We start from the raw sequence: 26,694 nt of genomic DNA, 5'->3' as shown, positions 1-26,694 counted from the left end.
TATGTACATGTGTAAAGGTTTTGAAATTACAAATATCAAATGATGATGATGATGATGATGATGATGATGATGATGATGACGACAATAATACAAATACTACTAAAGAGAATGTAACGACCGTCCACTTAGACACCAGCTGTGCCTGATCAGGAGCTGACTGAGCCACACCTGCAATCAGTGGCTGATTTTAGCTGCTCTCTCTTCCAGTCCAGCGCCGCTCGCTGACAGGAGCTGTTCTGTCTTTGGAGCTCCAGCCACACCTGTTTGGTTTTGTTCGTTTGGGCCTTTATGGCACTGTGGAATTATTTGTAATAAACCTTTGCTTTGGTCACCGTACAGTGGTTGTCTCTGTGTTTTTGTTACAGCTTTGGAGCTGAGGTGCAATAATAATAAATATATTTGATTTATGTTGTGAAAACTTCTGGAATGTTAACAAACAAATCTTTGGGAAATTACAGAATCAATATTTCTTAATGTGTTAATTGTCATTAATCGGATCTATTTTAACAAATATACTTAAAGAATTAAACATGAATTTTAAAGTTTCATCTATTAGATCAAAATAAAATATTTGTGGATTTATTATACATTTCTGAATGTATTTTTAAAACACTTTTTATATCAAAGGAAATTAAATTTTCTTTCAAAAAAAGAAATTTTATAGTTATTTAGTCTTTGGTTCTTACTGTTCTACATTTTCTAAAAATGTCTTTTTTTTACATTTTCATAATATTTACATATTTTTAAATATAACAAAGAAACATAAAAATCGAAATGGAAAAAAAGGTACAATTACAGTTTGTTTTTTGTTTTTTTGGACAGTATACATTGTTCATTTAACTTATTTTGCTATGAAAAAGCTATAAAAACATGTTTGGCCCCAGCTGACCTCACAGCCTCCTGGATTCAGTGTCTGTATTCTGTCTATTCCAAATATTCTGCCTGTAAATGCACATAGTAGCCTATATGTAGTCCCAGGTTAGTGTTTCTATCAAGTTATTTGAGTAAACGGGAATTTATTTAGGAATATATAATAATTTAATAAAGAGTCTGATGCTTGTTTTAGACACAGGGATCATAAAACAGGATTAATAACACAGGAACTACATTATTGTACTTAAGTGGTACAAATTCTCAAATTTGCAATAAATCAAACGACCAAAATACAAAGAAGCCAACATGAACATGAGGTTTGAGAGGCTCCGTGAAAGTGTGGATCAAAGCAGCATCAGTGCCAGTAAAGCAGAGTAGCTCCTCAGTAACAACTTGTTGAAGGATGTAGGTGGAGGTATTTTAAAGGTTGCTTTTTTCCCCACCAGCTCAGTACAGTAAATTTAATTGCATCCTGTGAAGCTGTGAATACTTGCAAGAGGTCATCCTTCACACAGACCAACTCAACACTGGAAACGCAACAGGAGGCCAATTACTGTGAATTTAACTCTGAAAAACCTCCTCTGCGCTGATTCCCTCCTGATATGGATGCAAACAGATATTTCCTTCTCCACTCGATGGGTGAGAATTGCTAATTGGGATTGTGTATGTAAACTGCAGGTTAATGAAAACATGGCTGCTTCTCTGTATGTGTGAAAGCAGCAGGTTAGCCACTAGAACACATTATAATATTATGGACTAATGAACCCTGGAACACGTACACCTTGTCTTCAGTTATTATATTAATATTATCTGTAGTACTGCAGAAGTTGCAAGAAGAAGCTGCATTAACCATAACACTGTCCTTTTTCATTTCTTTGTATAAGTGTAATATAGTGTGTGTGAGTTAAATATATTTATTATATATAAACTATATATAGTCCGCTTCCACATGTTTATATACAACTGCACTTTGTATGTGAATTTTTTATTACTGTTTTTATAGTACCGTTAATATGGCAAAAAAAAAAGACTACATGAGTGTTTACATAATTGTGCACTCCCTACAGTTTATTATATTTTTTTGTTTCAAATTGGCTCAGTTCTAACTGTACTTTTTTGGGGGAGGGGGGGGGACTGCTTTTACAAGATTGCTGCTCAGTTTCATTGTAAACAGTGCAATAACAATAAATGAATATTGTTCCAGCCATTATAATGTTGGCTGTGTCTCGCTGCTAAAATGTGAACATTTTCCACATCTTTTCCACCGGTGGAGTCTTGTTTTAGATCATGTGGTTTGTTGTGCATATAAGAAAAGGCTACAAAAGGCCTCAGACATTCTAACAACATCAGAGAGTGTGCAGGTTTAATTAAATTTCCAATAATAATGACTGAATTCCATTTAGATCATTTGCAGGTTCGTGCTACTGGGCAAAGTGGTTCACTGGTATTTCTTACTGGGGCCCCTAAATGTTAAAGAACCACTCTCTCTATGTAGATACCTATTCTTACACTCATCATGTTTGTTCTCAAATGCAATGTGCACAACGCTTCGCTGTAGAGCAGTGCATACGAGAAAAAACTGCATTTCCCATGAGGCCTTGCTCCTTTGCAGACCCGCCCCCTTCGTTTGAATGGCAAGTTGTTTGTTTCAGTCTGACCAGCTGCTAACTATTCCAGTCGGAGAGCAAACATGGGGACCAGCGGTCCTCTGCTCTCCTATTAACAGGTTAGAAAAGCTGCTGCCAGCCGCTCGCACGCAAACTTCCGCTCCCACAGCCAGCCTTCACAAAAAAGGCACAACGATATAAACTACAGAAAATATGTTTTCATTTGAATCAAAAGGGACTCTTAGCTTGTTTACGTAGCCTAGACATTGCTATAATAACCTCAGTGAGGCCATAGTCAGGATTTTAGAAAAAAACAAGGTAATAAATCCACTCAGTCGCTTATTTTCTTTGCAATTTTGTCATGTTTTGTTAGCTATTTGACTACATATTGTGCAAATTTAAAATAAATGCAGCAGATCAAGAACAACCACATTAGATACCTAAAGTAACTCTTTGTTTTCCTTATGATTAGTACGTGACTATACCTCATAAGAACAGCTTCAGGAAACTACAGACCCTTGAAATGGCATATCATTCCATTTACCAATACATAGGCCAAAATATTAATTTACTATATTTCTGTATTGATACAAATAAGTACATAGTAACAAATTAAGCCATGTAATAGACCTTCTGTCATATCAACTCCAAAATAGTCATTAAAAGTCCTGTATATCGTGTAGAGGGCATACTATTATTTTTATCTAGCTTGCAAAGACTGTTACACGTAATAAACAATATTGTTTCAATCAATAAAAAGTTAGAAAATTGAGAAAATGATACTTTCCTAAAGCCCAATCTTCAAGCATCTTGAGATTTGCAATTTATTAAAACAGAGATAATACAACGTATGCCTGTCCTCACAGCTGAGAGGCTGAATTTAGGTGCTGTTTGCCATTTTTGCTCAAAAATTATAAACAATTACTACTTAGAATTATATAATCTATTGTTTTAAACTGTTGCTTCTATGTTTGTTTTTACTCAATTAATAGACAGGCAGAAGAATTCTCATAGATGTAAGAAATGCCTTTGAAACAGTGCTTTTAAAGAGGAGATTTAGCTGAAAAGACCCTGTGAGGAAAATACAGCAGACAGCTAGCTTAGCTTAGCTTAACTTAGCTTAGCTTAGCTTAGCTTAGCTTAGCTTAGCTTAGCTTAGCACAGCACAGCACAAAGATGATAAACGCTGGCTTGGTTCACTAATAACAAACACTCTTAGTTAACTGCTAACAAAACTCACTAGCTTGCATCTCCAAAAATGAGTCTTGTCAGTATATTCTGTGCAAAAAGCAAAAAAAAAAAAGAAAAAAGTAAAAATCCTCATTTACAAGATTTCCATTAGCAAGATTATTATGGAGTGCTTAGGCAACCAGTTGAACTGTGGCTAGTAACAAAGCTAATATAGCTAGCTAGCTGATAGCTGTAGATTCATATTTATGTCACGAATGTGGCTAACAGAATCTCTAAAGAGAATTGAAATATCATCTGAGCAGCAGCAAGTATACTTAAAGGCTTTTGGATATTTCAGACATAGCTGTTTAATTTATATATATATATATATATATATATATATATATATATATATATATATATATATATATAAACAAGCTATCTGTTTGACTTGAAAGTATGCTAATAGGCTAACAGGTTAGCACTCAGGCACAAAGAAAATAAATGCTACCTAAGGGATTCGCTGGCTAACACATTTTTTCTACTATTTCTTATATAACACACAATAGACATAAAATTCTGACAAAATTGTTTAGCTGCTTTTATGTAGATAATGAAAGTAGATTATGAAAATATGAAAAATAGAAGAGAGGACATAGCTTTGCTCTACCCATTCTTTTGGAAAACTGATGATGTTAAATCCAGAGTATCATGGGAGTCACTGTTTTCTTCTTCTTCTACCAGCGAAAAGGTTATGCTAACAGGGTTGTTGAGGGACACATGCATAATAATTATTATTTAAAATACTATGTTGATTTAAGGGCTGCACAGTGGCGTAGTGGTTAGCACTTTCGCCTTGCAGCGAGAAGATCCCTGGTTCGCGTCCCGGCTTTCCCGGGATCTTTCTGCATGGAGTTTGCATGTTCTCCCTGTGCATGCGTGGGTTTTCTCCGGGTACTCCGGCTTCCTCCCACAGTCCAAAAATATGCTGAGGTTAATTGATTATTCTAAATTGCCCGTAGGTGTGAATGTGTGAGTGATTGTTTGTCTATATATGTAGCCCTGCGACAGACTGGCGACCTGTCTAGGGTGTCCCCTGCCTTCACCTGAGTCAGCTGGGATAGACTCCAGCCCCCCCCGCGACCCTAGTGAGGATTAAGCGGTGTATAGATAATGGATGGATGGATGGATGTTGATTTAAAAAAAAATCCCACAATTACAAGAGACTTCAATTTAAAAAAAAATACCAATAAAAAGGAGATTTAGATTTCAATTTAACTGTTTTATTTGCGATTCCATTTGGTCATCTTTGGGGTGGGACAAGAGAAAAATGGCATTTTAGGGGAATTCCAGACTTATTTGGTATTTTTAAAAGAGATTTTCAAAAATGTTGTTCTCCTAGTGTGTGTGTTTTTTTTTAGATTTGGTCTTAGGACAAGTAAATTTACACAACTTTTTTACATGGATTATATGAAATTTGATGGGTGTGATGGGTAAAATGTTCTCCAATTCTGGAATGACCCACTTGCTATTTTCTTATTTGTCAGTGTATTTTTCATTTTCATAAACGCTGTTGTTGCCATTGCTACTTTACATCTGATATCTGTTTCAGAGCAGGTGAAACAATGCACTTATTAGCACGCAGCTGAGGGGCTCTTATTCTGAAAAGCTGCTCGGAACACCGTGTTCCGGTTGTGTGCAGCTTTGGCAGCAGCTCCGGTTTTACCTCTTTGCTTTCTTTATTCCACCCTGCCTCCCCGTTTCTTTCTCCGTTTAATACGCCTTTAGCCTGCCGTGTGCTTATTTATTAATGCATCCTGTTTGAAAGTGTTTAGTTTGTTTTAATTTCTGTTTTAAACATTTTTTCCCCTCTTAGTCGTTCCTCAAATGAGAAGACGTAAAAGATGGAGCTTCACATTTTAGAGCACAGCTTGAAAGTGGCGAGTATAGAGAAAGAGGGGATCCAGATTTGCACTCACGGATTAATAAAACTCGCCTTCCTGGCCTCCAAAACAAGGTAACGTAACTTCGTGGACGCCGTGGCTGATTGAAAAGCCCCACAGCCACTCGTGTTTTTCACCTGCTCCGGTGTGCTGTTTACTGTAAAGGCTGAGCTGCTGGTCACATTACAGACAAGTGGAGCTGCAGGCTGCACCTTCTGCTGGTTTTCTGCTGGTTTTCTGCTGCTTTCTGCTGCTTTCTGCTTTAATCTGCAGCTCGCTGGGTGTTTATTGTGTTTCCAGGCCTGTGCTGCTTCTCTAGTGTCGTTTTGTAGATTTGTGCCATCTGTAGCCAGCAGGGGTGTGTGTGTTAATGTGTGTTTCTACATGTATATATGTCTGTGTGTGTTTTTTTTTTTTTATTTCAACATGTATAATATATGTCACACAAACTTGAGCAATTCACTGGATTGTGTCCAGTAAAGTGGAGAAAAACTGCCAGGAAACTTTCAATTTAAATAGCCCAGGCAGTGACTTGACAACAGGCCTGCAAACACTTGTCACTGATCTGTGTGTGTGTGTGTGTGTGTGTGTGTGTGTGTGTGTGTGTGTGTGTGTGTGTGTGTGTGTGTGTGTGTGTGTGTGTGTGTGTATATACAGTCTATTAAAATAAGCACAAGCAAATTAGTTCGCACTTTGGCTGCTCTGGCTAAGTCCAAGCGAGGCAGAAAGCTGCTAATCAATTCTGCCTCTGTGCTCTAGGAGAAGTTACTGATAAAACACACACCTTTTAGATTACTGACCACCTGAGGTAATTAGAGTTAACTCAAGTAGCCCGGCAAGTACCTGCAGATTATTCATATGCATAATCTGGGAAGCTTGCCTTTGGATCGGAGCCACTGCATCACACAGCAACATCATATTTAGCTCATGCAACATTTCTACCCAGTTTCACATGGACATTATTTATATTTAATACATACACTACTGTTCAAAAGTTTGGGGTCACTTAGAAATGTCCTTATTTTTTAAAGTGCTACATTGTGTTAGCTAATGGTGTTGAAAGGCTCATTGATGATTAGAAAACTCTTGGCAATTATGTTAGCACTTGAATAAAAGGGCGAGTTTTCATGGAAAACATGAAATTGCCTGGGTGACCCCAAACTTTTGAATGGTGGTGTTTTTTAAAAAAAAAAAAAAAAACTAAACAAAACAAATAGATGAGATCGACCAACAGTTTAAGTTATAAAATCTGAAAAAAAAACAAAAAACGGCTGTAGTCAAAAAAGGGAAGACTGTCTGATTACTGATTACCTGTAATTAGAATTAACTCAAGTAGTCCTGCAAATACTTGCTGCTACATTATTGCTTAATGTTCAGGTTATTCACATGCATGATCTCGGTAAATGTATATTTCACTGGAAAACTTATCTTTGGATTAAAGCTACCACATCACAAGGCAACATCATAATAAGCTCATGCAGCAATTCATACACAAAACTAGCCCAAATTCACGTAGAAATGAGTTATATTTAATTTATAAAACAGATTAGATCAACTAGCGGGTTGTCAAGTAATAAAATATATTCAAAGAAAACTTTGTGATTACCTGTAATCACACAGCAACATCGTAACGTAAATTTACACAGTTATTTAGCCCATGCAAAAATTCATACAAAAAACAAGCCAAATTTTACATAGACACTATTTTCAATTGAGAAAAACATCTGATTCAATCGACCAGCAGTTTGTCAAGTAATAAAGAAATATTTTTAGAATACTGCAGCTTTTAATAGTAAAACAAACAAACTGCTATACTTAAACCAGTGTTTCTGGAAAATAAAATACATGGAGAAAATCGGGAGAATCATGTAACAATAGACACGTAGACATTAGTTTCAGATAATAATGATAATAATAAAAATGAATTAAATTGACAAGGAGTTAAGTAATAAAAAATATTTTAAAAGGCTAGTTATAAATAGAAAAGAAAACAAAAGCAACTGTAGTCAAACCAGTGATTCAGTAAAATAATTGGCAATAAAAATACATCGACAATGAAATTTCATAAATAGAATACATGCTATCTAATAAAAAAAAGTGAAAAATCCACATCACCACCAGTCCACAACCATAATATGATTTAGTTTATATTGTTATAAAACATAACAATCAGAAAACCCTTTTGTTCTAGAAGCTAAAACCAGAAAATGTTTGCTAGAAAAAATGGAAACGTAAAAGAAAGACAAGATTTTTTTATTTAGCGTTCCCTGTTTCTTGTTCCAGTCTAATCAACTGATCAGATGCTTTACTACTTACATTTTTTATTTATTTTCATACTTGTCTGCTGTCTGCTTTATGTAAACACGTCCTGCAGTTCAGCCAAAAAGTCCCAGCATTTTTCTCACATCACTGTTGGTCACAGCTGAACCACAAATGACTTTATGGTTGTATGGAGGAGCACAAACTTTTTTGGTTTCTCGCAGAATCTATTAAATGCAAAACACAAATTTTTGACAATTTTTAGAATGACATTTTAATGAAATGTTGTGATTTGAAGCTTTGATTGGGACGAAGTCACAGATTAGTAGATGGAGCATTGAAAATCTCACAATTCTATCTGTTTTTACAGCTTTAGGCTTTGATAAATGGTGTTTTTGCTTCAGATGAATAGAGTTTAACAGGTCAAAGATAAGCACAGTTCATAGTATATTTGTGTAGGTATATAGAGCATATATTGAATACGTTTTAAGTGCCTCTTAATGAGAAAATTAGTTGAATTAGGAAACTGAGTGATGAACAGTTTTAATGTGATATCTGATGGGGTCATTTTGCCAATTGTTTAAAAAAAATTACACGCTTTTTAGACTTGCTGGCAGGTTTTTAGGTTAAACCAACATTGCTTTTATGGCATATTATGGTAGTTTTCATATTAATCAAAGCAACAGCTAAACAAATCAAAACCCGCTTGATTTTGCAGATGACATTTGTACTTTAATTTCTTTTTAAAAGCAACACAAACTGTTAAATATAACCTGAAAATGCCATAGACCTTTATGCAAAATGTTAAACTGAGATTAAAATAACAGTAGTTATTAGTAGTAGTTGACATTTCTGTTTGATCAGTATTTAAGGCCAGAATTTGCAACAAGCGAGTGGCGGTTGCTTTGAGACTGCATCCGTGTTTTTTTATCTTCACTGTTTGTGTCCTGTCTGTGGGTGTCATTATAGCAGACACAGCAACGCTTTTTACATTTCTAGATTAAAATGGGGTTCATGAAGAATTTGCCTTTTGCTTTGGACGTGTCTTTGTTGTAACTCCCCCCGCTGTGGTGGTCGGTGCCGGTTGACGTTACGATCTTGAGCGTCGCCTCAGATTTTTAGTTACTGTAAGTAGGACGCTCTGTGGAAAAGCAGCGACAGAGAAGTCAATGAAAGTTCCCTTTTCTCTGATTGAATGAGTTCTGTCATACCTCAAAGGACTTGCATCTTTCCTAGATGACTTGGACACAAGATTTGAAGTTTGGTCGGTGATGGCAGCCGTCCATTAACGATTACATAAATGCATATGGACTGACTGGAGGACATGAGTGTCCATTAGATGACGCTGGTTTTGCAGCTTGTCTCGTTTTCTGGCTGTTTTTCGTTTTACTGTAGTTCCTCCGAGTGGACTCTTCTCTACTCGCTCCCATCCTCCACCTAATGTTGTTGAAGGCACACCTTATTGTCTGATAAGCAGACCTGTTATTGTGCCTCATTTCCCCACTGATGCATGCATGTTTGCTAATTTAAAAAAAAGTTTGAATCTCATTTCAAAATCAAATGTCTCTTAAGGCGTTCCGTGTCTTTTTATGCATGCATTCACAAAATTAATTCACTTTTTTAGTTGTTAATTCGAAAAACAAACAATTTTAAAGAAATAATCACAACCTTTCAAAACCTGCCTAAAGCTTAAAATCGAGCAAATGTGGAAAACTAAAGCTCCGAGCAGCTTCTTTAAAGAAACACAATTCAAGGTGCTTACATAGAGAATGTACCTCACAGTTAAGCCAGCTAAGGTAAATATATGCCCTGTGGTTGTCTTTCAAAAAGAAATGTCATGTTTGTCTGCTGCATATATATCCTCAAATATAAATAAAGTTTTGTATCATTGGAAACATTTGAATATAGGCCACAATTCTGGTACCAATACGATACATATGCTCTCCTTTATTAGTTAAATATAAAAATGGTTTAATCTAAACCTATTTTAGATGCTAAACTGCCATGTGCATTCATGTTTAAGCTGCCCTATTCTGTATTTTAACAGAAACAGTGGCTCCAATAACCAAAATGTAAAGTTCAACGTGTCCCACTTCTATTGAATAACCATTGTGCAGCTTTTTAGCCTATTTCAGCAGCTTGTTTTGCTTTTCTGATCCATCATCAAGCGGCTGGATGCTGTCTGCTACCAAGATAGCATGCAGCTGGTGAACATAGCGAAATGTATAATAGATAAAGGGCAAGACTCCAAATTAGTGTTGTCTGCAGGATGCAACTTTAGGAGGTGTTTATGTCATTGTTTGTGTTTCCAGCTTGTTCCTCTGCTCCTAAATGCCCCAAAAATGAATTAATGCAGCTTTAGAGGAGCAGCCTTTGGCATCTATTTTTAATAACACAGGGGTTTAAAATTTTTTTTTTTGTTTTTTTTTTTTTAAAGAATCCTAGTATAAATCAGGAAATGTCTTACAATCAGTTTAGATATTTTAATCCAAGTTTCCACTGGGAGTATCTTTCTTGTTGTGTTGATGTTCAATACCCAGCTTTAGCCCTCTTAACCACAAACATTTTTACTCACTGTGAGCTCATTTTTCACTGCAATATGAAGTCCTGCACCTCTATGGAAACAGAAAAACCATAGCTAGAAGTAGATAGAACTCAAAAATGTTTGACAAACTTGAGATGTCATGACTTTATTAAAAATAGAAAAAATTGAAGTTGAATTACTTGGATTATTTACTTTATGGAAATTGAAAAATCCTGGAATCAACATCTGAAACAGTTTTCAAATGCCCGCAAATATTACCACTGATATCAAGCCAAGTTTATTAAGTTGATTGAATCTAGTTTTAAATCAATTAATTTAGAAATGTGAGTTTAAATTAGTAAACTCATCAAAATAATGTCTGCCAACAGTGGGAAAAAATGGTGGCTCTACATACTTTATTCTACTACTTGCATTTTTAATTTGTTTCCACAACCTGCAAATTGCCCTAATTTAGCCACAAAGTCCCTGAATTTTTAGCATGTAACTGTTGGTTGCAACTCAGTCAGTAATGACTTCACAGTTGTGCCCGAAAGCACAGAATATTTTGTTTTTTATAGAATTTCATTACTACAAGTTATTAATTTTTTACCACATTTTACACAAGACATGTAGAATAAACTATTTTGATAAAATATCACAATTTTATTCTCACGTATGAGATAAACTGTTACATTTAATCAGCAGTTCTGAAACTAAATGAATTTGTGTGTTTGCTTTTGGATAATTTTTTGACTACGCTGACAACAAATCAACATAATTTCCATTAATGTGTTCCCTGAGTTTTACAAACACATTTGCTGTGATTTAGTGGAAGGTTGTGGGTGGTGTTGTGGAGCAGCACCTGACAATACAAACTCATTTAAAGGCTCCCTGCGAAGTTCCTAGCATGCGCACAGAATGTGAGCAATGCAGGCTAAATATTCAGCGATCTCCCCCACGGCGGGGAGTAATACAGCGAAATCTCTACAGCGATTTGCCATTTCATTGTCGATCTGGATGGAACAGAGTCAGAGAATGAAGTGCAGTCATTAAGCAGTCCTCATAATGACATGACGGCGATTAGAGGAGTATTATCAGCCCAGGCATGAGACAAAAGCTTCGCTGCAAATCATTCTGATGTTCTGGTTCTGCAAAACACCCTGCAAGTCAAAGTGACACTTGACAGCTCATTTAATTCCAAGAGGAAACGCTGCTGCTCCCATATAGAGAGTCGCTGAGAGGCCTTCTGTTATTCTGCTGTCATTCTTCGCACCTTTCAGCCAAATATGAAGTGCGAGCGTTCAGTAGCCAGCCTGTAAAGAATGTGATTATCACAGGAGTGCGGTGTGTGTTGTTTTCCCAGTGCCGTCCAGATTTCCTTTGTGGTGGCCAAAGTCTGCTGGGCTTGATTTCAGCCTGATTATTTTACAACATCCTTCAGCTTCTCAGAACACTGTTGCTTTGATGTGTTGAAACTTGAAAGTTGTATTTTAAAGTTGACACAGAAGTGGTCAAATCTGACCAAAACAATTGAAATGTACGGTATTTTAGAAAAAAAAATAGTCTCACCAACAACAGGGTTATCATTAGATTCTTTTTTTTAATGCTACTACAAATGTGAAACCTGTGTTTTGATCAAATTGAAATGATACCGTTTGACTACTTGCATTGAAAAATTATGTTTTTCGACAAACACCAGGCCGAATTTCTGAAACATCAAGTGTTTCAATCCTAAAATGTACATAAAGTTGGCCGTAGCCGCCAAGATGGCACCCATTACTTAGTGGACAACAGTTTTTAATCCTCAAATATGACTTTTGGCCAGCTTTGTTATTTTAAAACTACCCACACGGTAGCAGTTTGGCACTCACAAGCTAGCCTCATCCTAAAACATGCCCTGTTTTATCATCTATTTTACCCTAAATGGAATCATAACATACAAAATGTACACCACACTGTAGTGAAGGAGACTTGAAACTCGCAATTGAAACCATGAACTCTTAAGGAAAATGTTTACTGCGTTAATAAATCAAATAAAAAGTAGGTAGTTTTCTCATTCACTTTTATACAATTGAAATTATTTTTAGAAACGGAGGAGTCGCCCCCTGGTGGCTGTTAGAAAAAATTCAAGTTCAAGACTACATCTGTCTTTTTATATACAGTCTCTGGTTTAAACAGTTCGCTATACAAGATTTTTGATTAAGTAAAGTAGACAAAATTTTGATTTAAATCAGGAATTATGTCATTATGAATTGGGGAAACAAGACCATGAATTTAACCACACCAGCTTTCTGTACTTGAGTTTCCAAGTCACAATCCACACTGAATGTTTTTGCTAATTCAATTCCCTACATGATGATCAGATACACACAATTATCACAAAAATGCCGTATAGTTTCATATAAATGCATAAACTCCAAATATATGTAATCAGTTACTCTGTATTGCATTTGCTGCATTTAATACTGGCTTGTTTCTGTTTACCATTTATCTCAACTGATAATTTGCATTTCCAAGTTATTTGCAAGCAGCTGAAGGGATACAAGTACCTGAAAAACACACATCAGCTGGTTTTGGGTTTGTGCAGGGCTGAACAATAGAGCTGCCATAATTAATCAGTTTGTTTTGAACTATTTTAAAGAGAAATGTTGAAATTCTCAGATTATAGCTTCTTAAAATGAAGTATTTTCGGGTTTCTTTATCCCCTCTATGACAGTAAACAAAATATCTTTGGACACTTGAGGACGTCATCTTGGTGTTCAAACAACTAATCGATTAATTGATAAAATATTCCACAAACTAATCAACAGTGGAAATAATCTTTTTTTCTCCTGTTCTAGTACACAGTAATCAAATCCATTTCTTATGAATCTCTTGGCCACAAATTACTTAAATTCTAATTAACAGTAAATGTTTATATGGGGATAATAGCTGCAATAACCAGTGCTCTATTTGCTGTATATTTTTAACATGTGACTGTATTGAGTTCACATTTGCGCTAAGAAGCACAGAATTTTTTATTTATTTTTTTTTTTTAAACAGAATTTTGTTACTACAAACTATTTATTATTGGCACATTTTTTAAATGAAAAATGTAGAATAAAGTAATTTTAATGAAATATCGCAGTTTTCTGACTGAAAGGCACATGAGTGTAAAGGTAAAATTAATATTGTTTACGTTTCTGGCTTTGATAAATGGTTTAATTTAGAATATTTTGGGTATTTTTAGCACATGACTGTTGGTAGCAGCTTCGTCAGTAGTGCCTTCATGGTTGCACCATTTTACACAAGACATCTAGAACAAAATATTTTTGATAAAATATCACAATTTTAAGCTCAGATTTGGTTCCATTTTCAGACTAAAAGCACATCACAGACGATTCCTTCAAGGACCCTTGGAGAAGCAGAAATCTGATTATCGTTTAAGTTCTGGTTTTGTTAAAGGGTGTAATTTTAAAGATAAAAAGCCTTTCAAATCGGCTTTTAAGTTGATTTTGCGGTTCGGATGATTTAATATGAATAGTGGAGATTTAAAGATACAAAGATATATCTCCTTCGATGACCAGTGTGCTGTGTTTCTGGCTTTGATAAATGGTTTAATTTAGAATATTTTGGGGCTCAGAGAGTTAAATATGACAAAGATATCTCTCCTGCAATAACCAGTGACCTCTGAATTTCAACTAACCTTATAAATAAGTCAAATAAATCATGTGAAATAGGAATAATTATCAATTATGTGTAAATGAGCATTCACGTAGTAGCACCTATATGAGTTTGTAATTGTCACTGTAAAGAAAGCCAAACTGTTGGATAGATAAATCAACATATTTAAGTTTAAAAATCTGAATATCTAAAGCAGAATCAGTACCGTGCAGCCACGTTGCCTAAAATACACGTACCTTTAATATTATCAAGATAAATCTGATCTTTTGTCTTGCTGGAGACCTCAGCTCATATTTTTAGGTCTATGCCTGATGTTTGTGTATTTAGTAACATCTCTGGATCATTGAGATTCCTCTCACAGCGAGGTTCGCCCCTCTCGGTGTCGGGGAGGTTTATATTGGAAGCAGAACAGCGCTGTGCTTTTTTTTTTTTTTTGATGACTTGGTTACGAGCCTCGTGTTCGATATTAAACCATAAAGAGGACATTTACAGGCAGTTCACTGTTGGTTCCTGCATGTCTCGTTGTTGCATCTTTCCACATGAATCTGTCTCTTTAATTCTTTAAACTATGTGATGTTTACGCTCCGGGGAGCAGCGGCTGACATGACTTATGTGGTCCAGCTTTTCTCAGGTTTCTCACATACTGTGTCCCCTGTTTGATCTGCTCTGTGTGTGATTTTTATTGTATATTTTTTCCTGTGTTTCCCTTCCAGATGCAAGTTTTTCAGTTTGACGGAGACTCCGGAGGACTATACCATTATCGTTGATGAGGAAGGCTTTAAAGGTGGGCCTCTCTTAAAGTCGCCGTGGCAACCATAGATCGGGCGGCAGGAAAAGATCGCGTTGTGTAATTTGTGATTCTCTCCGGCATGGCGTAGCTTCAGCTGCCAATGTTTGAGCACACTTTGTCATTATGGATGTGAGGCTAAGCTGCCGCTCGCCGTGTTTTGTGGTTGGCTGAGTGAGTGAATCCATGTCATTACACATCCTTTTCCAGGGTGACCCTCCTTGGTTACCCCGGAGACCACAGGCTATTTGTTGCGTAACTGGCGCAGGTATTTTGTACTGGTGACTGACTCAGAGTGTGTTAGTGCCTGTTTAATGTCCGGCTAAACTACAGCGTGAAACTCAGGCAAGCGAGGCCACATGACACTTGGAAAGCTTCCAAAAAGAGGCAGGTTTTTCTGTGTCCACATGTATGTTGATGAGGTACAATTAAGGCTAAACACCTAAAAAAACATTAGAATCTCTGTAAATTTGAGTCTTGCCTTAATTTTATTAAATATTCGGCTTGATCCATGGGTCCCAGTTGCTCAGAAGGTTAAATCTGGAACAAAAAGTGTCATATTTTAATATCCAGCATCACTTTTGTGCCATTTCTTCAAAGCAGCACTAGATTGGATCACCCAAGATTACCAAAGCCAAATTACCAGTACCCTTAATGGGACTATATGTCACACTCGAGGCTACTAACAAAGTAAAAGACAACAGATAAAATAGTAACCATGGGGTAGTTTTAAGTGTTTTTGTTTGAAGAGACAGAAAAATGTCCCCTTCAGTTTTAGATAAGATGCCTTTTTTGTCATTGTATTCATAATATGACAAAACTGTGCCTATCAGTGGTATTAAAATCATAAAACATCCTCCATCAAAAACACAATCAGTCCCACATCACAATCATAAAAACCATACAACATAAAAAACTATTTAAAAGGCAGGTAGACAAACTGAAGTTTGCAGAGTGGGTGTGTGTTTATTGAGAGATTTTTAGCTTCTTATTAACAAACGACTCATCCGACGCACAACTTACACATTTACACTACTGTTCAAAAGTTTGGGGTCACTTAGAAATGTCCTTATTTTAGAAAGAAAATCTTTTTTTTTTCAATGACGATGACATTAAATTAATCATAAATCCAGTCGAGACATTGTTAATGTGGTAAATGACTATTCTAGCTGGAAACAGCTGATTTTAATGGAATATCTCCATAGAGGTACAGAGGAACATTTCCAGCAACCATCACTCCTGTGTTCTAATGCTACATTGTGTTAGTTAATGGTGTTGAAAGGCTCATTGATGATTAGAAAACCCTTGTGCAGTTATGTTGGCACATGAATTAAAGTGTGAGTTTTCATGAAAAACATGAAATTGTCTGGATGACCCCAAACTTTTGAACTGTATTGTATACTACTTGACCATTTTTAAAGTTTTAATGACATTTTGTTCCTGAAATCCACCCTGACTCCGCCCTTCAGCTCGGATCAGGATAATAAAGATTTTTTATTTATTCTATTTTTTGTATCACATGTATCTCTGCCCTTCTAAAAAAGTTTTGAGTACCACATCCTAAAGGTTTGATCCAACTTGAAGCAACATTCCAAGATCTAATTTGAATTTAGCATCCTTATTTTTCCCATTTGAACTGCACACTTTCAAAATCCGATCAGATAACTTCTGAGCAGCTGGACGTTTAAAGGTTGGAAACTAACTGCACTACATTGACATGGAGTTTGGTGAATAATTAAGCTGTAAATGTTATTGATATTAGTCTTGTGATGCACCGATGACAACACTCTTAGATGTTATTATTTTTATTGGGTTTTAATCAGTATCAGCTGTTTCCATTGTGATTTATTCAGTCCATTATTTTCCTGATAAAGTGACTAATAATCAAATTATACCAACCCACCCCATCCCCACCCCTACAGTGCCCTAAAAACCGCCTTATTTACACTCCAAACAACAAAAAACATTTCCAACTAAGTAATCGGTGTAATGATCACAGTTTCTAACCTGTGGGATTCATTATTTTGTTCCACTTCTTGGTGTGAAGCTCTTTAAACGGTGGCATCTCTGCTGTGATTCTCTCAGACATCATTAAACGGCTACAGCTACAAGTAACAGGATAATGACAAATGTTGAAACATGGAGTCATGAAGACAGTAAACGGACTCATTAATGTCTGTTACACCACAAGATCAGCTAACATCAGCCACCCAAAGCTACCAGATCAGGTAAAACTGCAGCAAAAACCCCATGAGCCTGTTGAATTTAGAAAAAAGCATGTTTTATGGCCTAATAATTCAGAAAAGAACAATAGGATAGTCACTGTTTCTAAAAGTGCATCGTTTTACATTTAAAATTTGGTGATTCTGCTAAAGATAAATCTTTCAGATTTTTGGAAACGGCACAACTATGACTAGAAGTAGAGAACTCTAAACATATTTTATATAATATGACACAGCTGTATTGCCATAAATCATAATATATATATTAAAAAAAATAGAATTTACATGCACAAAATTTGCCCTCTAGTATTACCAATACTGTAAGAAAATGGTGGCTGTACATACTATATATATATTAATATTTCTGTTTTTAATTTGTTTCCATACTTCTATCTGCTCTGTGTAAACACAGCCTGCAGTTCAACCAAAAAGTCCAGAATTTTTATTACGACTGTTTGTCACAGCGGAATTAGTGATAGATTTTGATTTTCTTACAGATTCTGATTTGTATAAATTATTTGTTTTAATGAATTTTTAAATGAAACATGTAGAATAGAGTAATTTTGATTAAACCCGCACATTTTAAGTATAATTTGATTAATTTTCACAATGAAACCACGTCTTAAGTTGAAAATCTGAATTTTTTTTAAAAAAAGTTTTTGCAGTTTCTGGCTCAGATAAATGATGTCATTTTGGCAGCTTATTATTTTTAAAGAAAGCATGCTTTTCATACCCACTAGCCAATTTTGGGGTTGACAGGGTTAACTGTCTATAATTTCTGTCTCTTGATGAACTGATTTTTAAATACTGAGAAACTGTGGACATAAAGATTCAGAATGTGTGGTTGAACAAGTTTAGGAAAGACAGTGTTGATTGTCTAATACTTTGGCTGCTGCTGTACGTACAAAAACAATAACTCTTTGATCTCTTAAAAAGATCATGAAACAAACCCTAACCCTCCACACGGTTAAATTAAAGGATGAATGGATTATTTTCATCCAACTTAACAACCTGAGTTGAGTTAACTCTTTATTTTATATATATATATATATATATATATATATATATATATATATATATATATATATATATATATATATATATATATATATATATAAAACGCAATTTGAAGCCGACGTAATATACTTTAGTTGAGTTAGCTTTATTTGTTAGGGTTCATTTAACTCATTTCCTAACAGTTGATCCAACCTTTTTTAAAATAGTTGATCAAACTTAAGTCAAATTTGTCAAGTGAAATTAAATATATTAAGTTGGTCTAGTTTGAGTAAATCAAGTTAGTCAAACTGAAATGCATGTCTAGAGAAAGCCATTTAAATATGTGGAAATTCTTTCCATGATTTTTTTTAAAAGTTCATTGAAAGAATAGAATTTAAGTAAGTTACCCCTCAATGTCAAATAATGCAACCAGTTTAGTGTCATGGGTGTAATAAACACAATTCAAAAGGAATGAGTTGACAGGATAGAAGCTATGAATAATAACATATTTCCAGGTAATGAGTCAGAGATGGTTCGCAGTATTTCTTTAAACAAAAGAGCATCTGCATAAAAGATGGAAAAAACAGGAAGTAGTACATGTGAAAAAATAAGGAACGGTCATTACTCATGCTCCTTGCTCACTATAACAACACGGTTTCTTTCCTGGAGTCGGAAAATGTCTCATCGCCTGTGCAGACGTCCAGAACAACAATTATAAATAGTTTCATGAACTGGCTGCAGGTTAAATCACCGCATTATGAATAAATATTCAAACCGAACTAGTGTCAAAACACATTTAATTGTGTTAACTGTGTGTGCTGGTTCACAGAGCTGCCTCAGTCGGAACACATCAGTGTTGCCGACGCCACATGGTTGGCCCTGAACGTGGTGTCGGGTGGCGGCAACGCTTCCAGCTCGCAGCCCATCGGAGTCACCAAAATCGCTAAATCAGTCATCGCACCGCTGGCCGACCACAACATCTCTGTTTTCATGCTGTCGACGTATCAGACGGACTTCATCCTGGTGAGTGTGGTTAATGTTGCTGCAACATTACTCAACACGAAACTCTGCAGTGGACAGAAAATCACTGTAGAGGTCAAAGATTTATTAACTCAAGTACTGTATTAAAGTACAGTTTTGAGATACTTGTACTCGAGTATTTCCTTTTTGTACAACCCTATACGTCCACTCCACTACATTTCAGAGGGAAATATTGTACTTTCTCCACCAATACGTTTATCTGAGCGATGTAGTACTTTAGAACTTTTAACATGAAGATTTAACGCATACTTCCAGATTAAACCAGTGTTTTTCCATCTTTTGGCTCGACCAAATAGAGATTTTTCCGTCTATGCTTCTCACATGGTTTCATTTCATTACACATGCAATGATCCAAAGTCTCCCCAAAAACAAAATTTTTCTTCTTTCCTCTCCCATAAACTCACTAAACCCCATCTTTTATTCACGTGGGCTCATTTTTCACTGCAATATAAAGTCCTGCACCTCTAAGGAAACAGCGCAACCATGACTAGAAGTAGAGAAAACTCAGGTCTTTTGTGCAGTGTGACACAGCTGCAGTGTCATACATCCAATAAAGTATTATTATTAGTAAAAAAAAAAAAAAAATATATATATATATATATATATATATATATATATATATATATATATATATATATATATATATATATATATATATATATATATATATATATATATATATATATATATATATAAAAATTCCAAGTGCCCAAAGGAGTTATCAGTACTCGGAAAAAGATGTTAGCTCCACATGGTAAAGATATTTTACTATGTACATTTTTCATTTGTTTCCATACTTGTTTCTGCTTACTCTGTTACTGGTTTACGTAAACACGTCCTGCAGTTCAGCCAAAAAGTCCCAGAATCTTTCTCTTGTCACTGTTAGTTAGAGCTGAACCACAAATGACTTCACAGTTGTGTTAAGGAGCACAAGATTTTTTGGTTTGTCACAGAATCTGTTTAGTGCAAAACCCAAATTTTTGACAATTTTTAAATTGAGATTATAATGAAATGTTGTGATTTGAAGCTTTGACTGGCTTTGATTTTAAAAAAAAAACAAAAGATAAACAAAGGATGAATTTGTTTAATTATTTATTTTACAAAAATTGGTAAAACCCCAGAGTCAACATGTACAGCATTTTCCAAGTGTCCACAGGTGTTACCACTACTAGAAAAACACAATAAAAGATGACTCGGCATATTAAACACTGCCTACAGTTCAGCCAAAAAGCCCCTGAATTTCCGTCACATGACTGTTGGTCACATCTGAGTCACTAAAGGCTTCACAGTTGGGCCCGGTAGAGCTTAAATGGTTTATTTTTTGCCCGTTTTAAACAGCACATGTAGAATGAAGTGATAAAATATCACACTTTTAAGTGTACATTTGGTTTTTCTTTCAACAAAACATTGTGTAATTCTGGATTAGTTCAAGGACCATCAGAAACTTGAATATCTGACGATTCTTCCTGTTTTTACTGTTAATTGTGTAACTTTGGAGATTTTTTTTTTTTTTAAAGATGTTTCAAACCCACTGGTGGGTTTTGGAATTCAGAAGGTTAATCGTGTGACAAGCCCTCAGATTTATGTGCTTGTTCAATACATAAAACTGTATAGAAAGTAGCTCAAACTAGCTACAACTGCAGCAGCTGCAACAGTAACACGCTGCCGACACATTAATGCTTCACTTAATAATCTAATGATGTTCTAATAATATTATATAAGTCGGATGGACCAATCCGGGACTTACTTTTATACTTTAACTCAATTTGTCTGCTGTCTACTTTCATGTAAGTAGGATTTTTCGTGCAGGACTTTAGCTTGTTGTATTCTTTCTTAAATAAAGAATCTGAGTATTCAATAAAAAGACTATAAACATCAGTACATGTTGAGTAACACCCCACAACACCCTGCCTTAATTATATGTTTTCAGTATCATTAACCTCCAATCACTGACATTTCAGCGCACAAAAATATTAGTTGCAGCTGCTGCAACGTAATCGACTTCTGTTGATTTGCACATTTATTGGAAACCATTTTATATTTTTCTTATTGTTTATTGTTTACTTACTGCACATTTATGCTCACTTACATGTATTTATGGTGGTGGTAACTGAACTTTTTCTGCTGTAACAAAAATATTTCTACTCTATTTTATTCAAGCTCTGGTTTGACGGCAGCAGTTGTTAGAGGTAGAGATGATGTTGACCTCATGAGGCCTGACCCTTTTCTTCCATTCATTTCAGTGATGGCTTCACAACACGCTTTATATGTTGCATTATTTCTCCATTGTGCAACTCGCTGGCAGCACAGTTGTTTACGTCCACTGTGCCCGACGTGAAAAAGCAATAACCTTGGATATAGTGTACCTTGCACAACCCCGCACTTCCTTTTGATTTAGGAAGAAATCCTCTCATACCGAGGCCTTTCTGGCCACAGGGAGTCCGTTTTTATTGCCTCGCGTTGGTGGAAAAAACAAGGTCTGCTGACCAGCTCCAGCATGTTTATGAAAATGAAAAAAGAAAAAAAACCCTGGGTCGACGTTGATAATCTGTTACGTAAAGGGGATCAGCAGCTCAGCCCTCTTGCTGGAATTCAAGGTATCATACTCAGGGCTTGTTTCCTGTCTGGATGCCGACTGCCTCCTTCCCACAATCCTAATTGTTTGCATGTCGGATGAAAAGATGCAAAATAAAATGTCCCGCTCCGACCCTGTCGTCCACGCCCTCCGGCCATCTTCCCTCCTCGTCCTCGCTGAGTTTGTGTTACCGAACCTCTGAGCAGACAGGAAGACAGGCCGGCTTAAGACATGCGGTTGTGTATTTGCTGTTATGATCTTTTGTGTTACATAAAGCGGGCAAAGCCTGACCCAAATATTTAATGCACTCATTTAGACAGAGCCAGAAGTTCCCTGAGTGAGATGGAGCAGCAGCACACCGGAATCTAACAAGCAGCTGCAGCTCTGTTCCACCAAAATCTAGATTTTTTTTATCTTTTTATTTACAGTCAGCAGCTTCAGAGAACAACTTTGTATTCGAGGCGACAGAAAAAAAAGGCTTCATATTTTGAGTTGCATCAAAACAATGATTCCCTTGTCAATTTACAGAGCTCCATTATATTTGATGGAGCGTGACAACTATGGCTTTATCGTTGTTGCAAAACACGAGCTGCTTTCTGTCAGCTGTGTTATTGATATTTTGAAATGTAGTCGTCATTTAATCCTCCAAACCCCCAAGCAGTTTCTGGGTGTTTTTTTGTTTTGTTTTGTTTTGTTTTTGCTCCTCATCTTTACGCACTGTGGGCTCATTTTTCACTGCAATATAAAGTCCTGCACCTCTAAGGAAACAACACGACTGTGGAAAGAAGTAGAGGAAACTCAAAAATGTGCTCTGTGCAGCATAGGACTAATTTAATGTCATTGATCCTATAAAAAAAAAAAAAAAAAAAAAAAAGCCCTGAATTTTGTGACTGATGGTCACAGTGGAGTCATTCAGGACTTCTTGGTTACATTAAAGAGCATAGAATTTATTATTTTTGGCAGCATTTGGTTAATGTGAGGTGTTTAATTTTGGCACATTCTTAAATGTTTTCCCATTTTCCCAGCAGAACTTCACATCATGTGTAATTTGGTCATCAAATAGAACCACCAAAAAGTTGAAAATCTGTTAATTCTTTGTTTTTCCGGTTTCTAGCTCTCATTCAATTCAATTCAATTCAATTTTATTTATATAGCGCCAATTACAGTCAAATTGTCTCGAGACGCTTTACAGAACCCATATGCCTGACCCCCAGAGCAAGCCAAAAGGCGACAGTGGCAAGGAAAACACCCTTTTAACAGGGAAAAAAATCCTCGAGCAGAACCCGGCTCTAATGTGGGGGGACCCATCTGCCTGCTGGCCGGGCGGGTTGAGAGGGACAGAAGAGGTAGAGAGGGAGAGATAGAGGGGTAGAGGTAGAGATAGAGGGATACAGATAGAGGGGTAGAGATAGAGAGGTGGGGGGGTGCAGTAATGCAGTAATTTTGGAAATTTTATAAAGATAACATGTCTCTCAGCAGGTGTTGGGGTTAAAAGGGTTAATAACAATATTTTAAATTGGAGAAATAATTACATTGGAAAAGTAATTACCATACTAATGATGTATTATTTTATTATATAAAGTTAAGGATTAATATATTTTCTAATTGCATTAATGCTGACTCTCGTCTTATTATTGCTTGTGTTACATTTATTTCATACAGCGTTTCATTTAAAGTACATTCAGCAGTTTTCATCAGGTTAAGTCAGTCAGAGTGAAACAAAAGTGTTCTAATGAATCTGTCACATATTTTGGTGCTCAAATATTTTATATTCTTTGGCTCATTTTTTCATTAAGACACTGTCATCTAAGTTTTGTCACTCGGCAGCCATGTTCTTTGTACTCTCGGGCAGCTCTTTTGGGCTAATAAGATCTCTTTCTAAATGAATGAGCTGCAATTTCAGTGGTCTCTAGGACATAAAACCTGCATGCATTCTAAACACATCAGTCATATCTGATAATAACTGCTTAAAAAGTTGGGTTGCTCTGCCCCAAAATAAAGTTTGTATACACTACCATTCAAAAGTTTGGGGTCACTCAGGCAATTTCATGTTTTAGATAAGATAAAGATAGATAAAGTTCTTTATTTCTCCCCACTCCAGGGGAAATTTACATTGTTACAGCAGTTTTATTTACAATATATACAAGGGTGGCAAAATTTTTAACAGAAAAAATAAAAATAAAAATAAAGTTTAAAAGTGCAAAGATGTGCAGTGCAAGAATGTCTGTGCAAATTTTATGGTTTGGGGTGGTAATGATATAGTCCAGTTTATGTTAACATCAGCCAGTGATGCTGATGTTGTAAAGTCTTATAGCAGATGGGATGAAGGACCTGCGATAGCGCTCTTTCTTGCAGGGTGGATGTCTCAGTCTGCTGCTGAAGGAGCTGCTTAAAGACCCCACAGTGTCATGCAGTGGGTGAGAGGGATTGTCCATGATGGATGTGAGCTTTGACAACATCCATGAAAACTCACACTTTTATTCATGTGTTAACATAACTGCACAAGGGTTTTCTAATCATTAATTAGCCTTTCAGCACCATTAGCTAACACAATGTAGCATTAGAACACAGGAGTGATGGTTGCTGGAAATGTTCCTCTGTACCTCTATGGAGATATTCCATTAAAAATCAGCTGTTTCCAGTTAGAATAGTCATTTTCCATATTAACGATGTCTACACTGGATTTCTGATTAATTTGATGTGATCTTCATTGAAAAAAAATGTTTTTCTTTCAAAAATAAGGACATTTGTAAGTGTCCCGAAACTTTTGAACAGTACAGCACACTGGACTAATGTAAATAACATGTAGGTCTATGCACTCACACACTCACAGCTGCACTTTTTCACAACATACACTGCACTTTACTTTAAAATCTACCTCTTTATTTATGACGTGACTTTTTTCAGATTTTCTATAGTTTTTTAAAAATTTTTGTCCTTTATAATGTCTTATTGTTATTGCACAGTAAGACTTGAGTAAATTGAGAACAGTCACCTCGCATTTCCTGTGACAAAAAAACTCTTGAAGTTTAAAAAACCTACAGGCTATACTTCTTCAGTGTAACAATGTGATCGGTTTGACATTTGCAGGTTTGGCTGCCATAAAGCAAACACATTGGTTTTATGAGGGTAGAGGCAGGACATGCGTTATATAACGGCTGTCTCTGGTGTTACAGAACGCTCCCATAGATTTCTAACCAGGATTCTTTAAGAGGTGGCTATCTGCTTCTGGCTACATTGCTATTATATATCGACTGCTCCTCACACAGAGATCGTAATGGTTTCGGTGACCTTTCTTCACCACGGCTGTCACTCCTCTTCTTGGAGACGAGATATCTCCAAAACTAATATCTTTTGCGGCGGATGTTTACGATTCCCTGAGGATGAATCTCGATGTCTTTGTCGACCTTTTTACCTTCAGCTTCCACTCCAGACGTATTCACAGCTCCGTGCTGACGTTCACCACTCTTACTACGGTTACGCAAGGATCAGAAAACATAAAAGGTTTTGGATGCACCACATCTCCTGTTTTTTTGTAACTTTAGCTGATTAATTTCTCTGTTCTACTCAGTTTTCTGTTGACTTTAGTGCAGTTTGATACAACACTGAATCTTCCCGTCTTTCTTGATCTATTTACATTTTATTTTATTATATCTAAAATTAGCTATACATCAAAATTTAGTCCAGGTATGAATTATTTAATGCTTGATTGTAATGTATTCAGCGCTTAAACTCATTCATTGAGATTTTGGTTGTTTATACTCAGTCTCCTTCAGTTAGTTTAAGAATTAAGGCCAAAAAAGTTTCATTCACCTTGACTCACTGAAAAAAAAAACAAGGTGTCAACATGTTTAATTTGCCACAAGTCTTACTTTTTAAGATGTTTCTTGTGTCAGAATTCTGCAGCAGCAACCATTTCTCTCATCTAACAGGATTAAACTCCCATCATGTGGATGGATTCTTTCATTTCTAGTTGAAATCTACTTCTTTCAATTTCATCTTCCTCTTCTTTATGTTGTCTAGCTTCTGTTTTTGAAAGAAACTACACAAATACACTTGCTTTGGCATGTTGCTAAGCTGTACTGTGTGAAAAAAGAGACCCGAGAATGAAGGTGAAGCCCTCGATTAGCTGCACGTAGCCGTAAACAGCCCCTGGCCTTGAAACCAGCTTCTCAGCATTGACACATGAAGAAATGCATCACAACCAGAGATACGTGTTTCTTTTGGTCCACCTACATGAAAGTCAGACACAAGCTGTGTCAAAAGCAAAGATCACAACTTTCTTTTCCTCAGGTGTGCAGTGTTGCTTTTATAGTTTGCGAATTTGGTTGAATTTAAACCCATTTTCTGGCCATTAATTAACAGAAGAATCCACATTTTTATTATGAAGTAAAACTGGCTACAGGCATGGCAACTTTATTTGTATAGCACAATTCATACACAAGTCAATTCAAGGTGCATTCAGAAAATTAATTATAAAGATGAATTTAAAAGTAGACATTAAGACCATACATTAAAACAATGGAAATTAAACATAAAAGTGCAGTAAAAGTCAAAAATATAGCATCTAAGAGAAGGCCACAGTAAACAATAAGGTTTTCAGGTCTGATTTAAAAGAGCCGGCAGTTTGAGCAGACCTCAGACGTTCAGGAAGTTTGTTCCACAGGTGAGGAGTATAATAGCTCAATGCTGCTTCACTATTTTTGGTTCTGATTCTGGGAACACACAGTCAACCTGTCCCTGATCATCTGAGGGCTCTGGATGCTTCACATGGAGCTAATGAGTCCAGGATGTATTTTGGCCCAAGACCATTCAGTCCATTGTAGACCAGGAGTCACATTTTAAACTCTATCCTTTGACTAACAGGAAGCCAGTGTAGTGATTTGAAGACCACTGTAATATGGTCCAGTTTACTGGTGTTAGTTAGGACTCTGGCAGCAGCGTTCTGGATCAACTGCAGCTGCTTGATCAATTTCTTGTTCAGACCTGTAAAGACACCATTACAATAATCTAACCTACTGAAAATAAATGCAT

At 36.0% G+C, this 26,694-nt stretch overlaps 1 protein-coding gene across 1 annotated transcript in view; it reads left to right on the top strand.

Annotated features, from left to right (window-relative positions):
* The first annotated feature begins 5,349 nt into the window (after positions 1-5,349).
* The window catches only part of castor2 (cytosolic arginine sensor for mTORC1 subunit 2), a 35,084-nt gene continuing 13,739 nt past the window's right edge, over positions 5,350-26,694 (top strand). Inside the window, exons 1-3 of the mRNA XM_023269534.3 lie at positions 5,350-5,667; positions 14,753-14,823; positions 18,874-19,067. Of these exons, the coding sequence (XP_023125302.1) occupies positions 5,555-5,667; positions 14,753-14,823; positions 18,874-19,067 (378 nt within the window). The 5' untranslated portion in view covers positions 5,350-5,554. The remainder of the gene's footprint in view (positions 5,668-14,752; positions 14,824-18,873; positions 19,068-26,694) is intronic.

The sequence above is a fragment of the Amphiprion ocellaris genome, chromosome 14 (genome assembly GCF_022539595.1).
Source record: "Amphiprion ocellaris isolate individual 3 ecotype Okinawa chromosome 14, ASM2253959v1, whole genome shotgun sequence".
In the NCBI taxonomy this organism is placed as follows: domain Eukaryota; kingdom Metazoa; phylum Chordata; class Actinopteri; family Pomacentridae; genus Amphiprion; species Amphiprion ocellaris.
The sequence above is the reverse complement of the archived record's forward strand: the minus strand, read 5'-3'. Positions and strand labels throughout refer to the sequence as shown.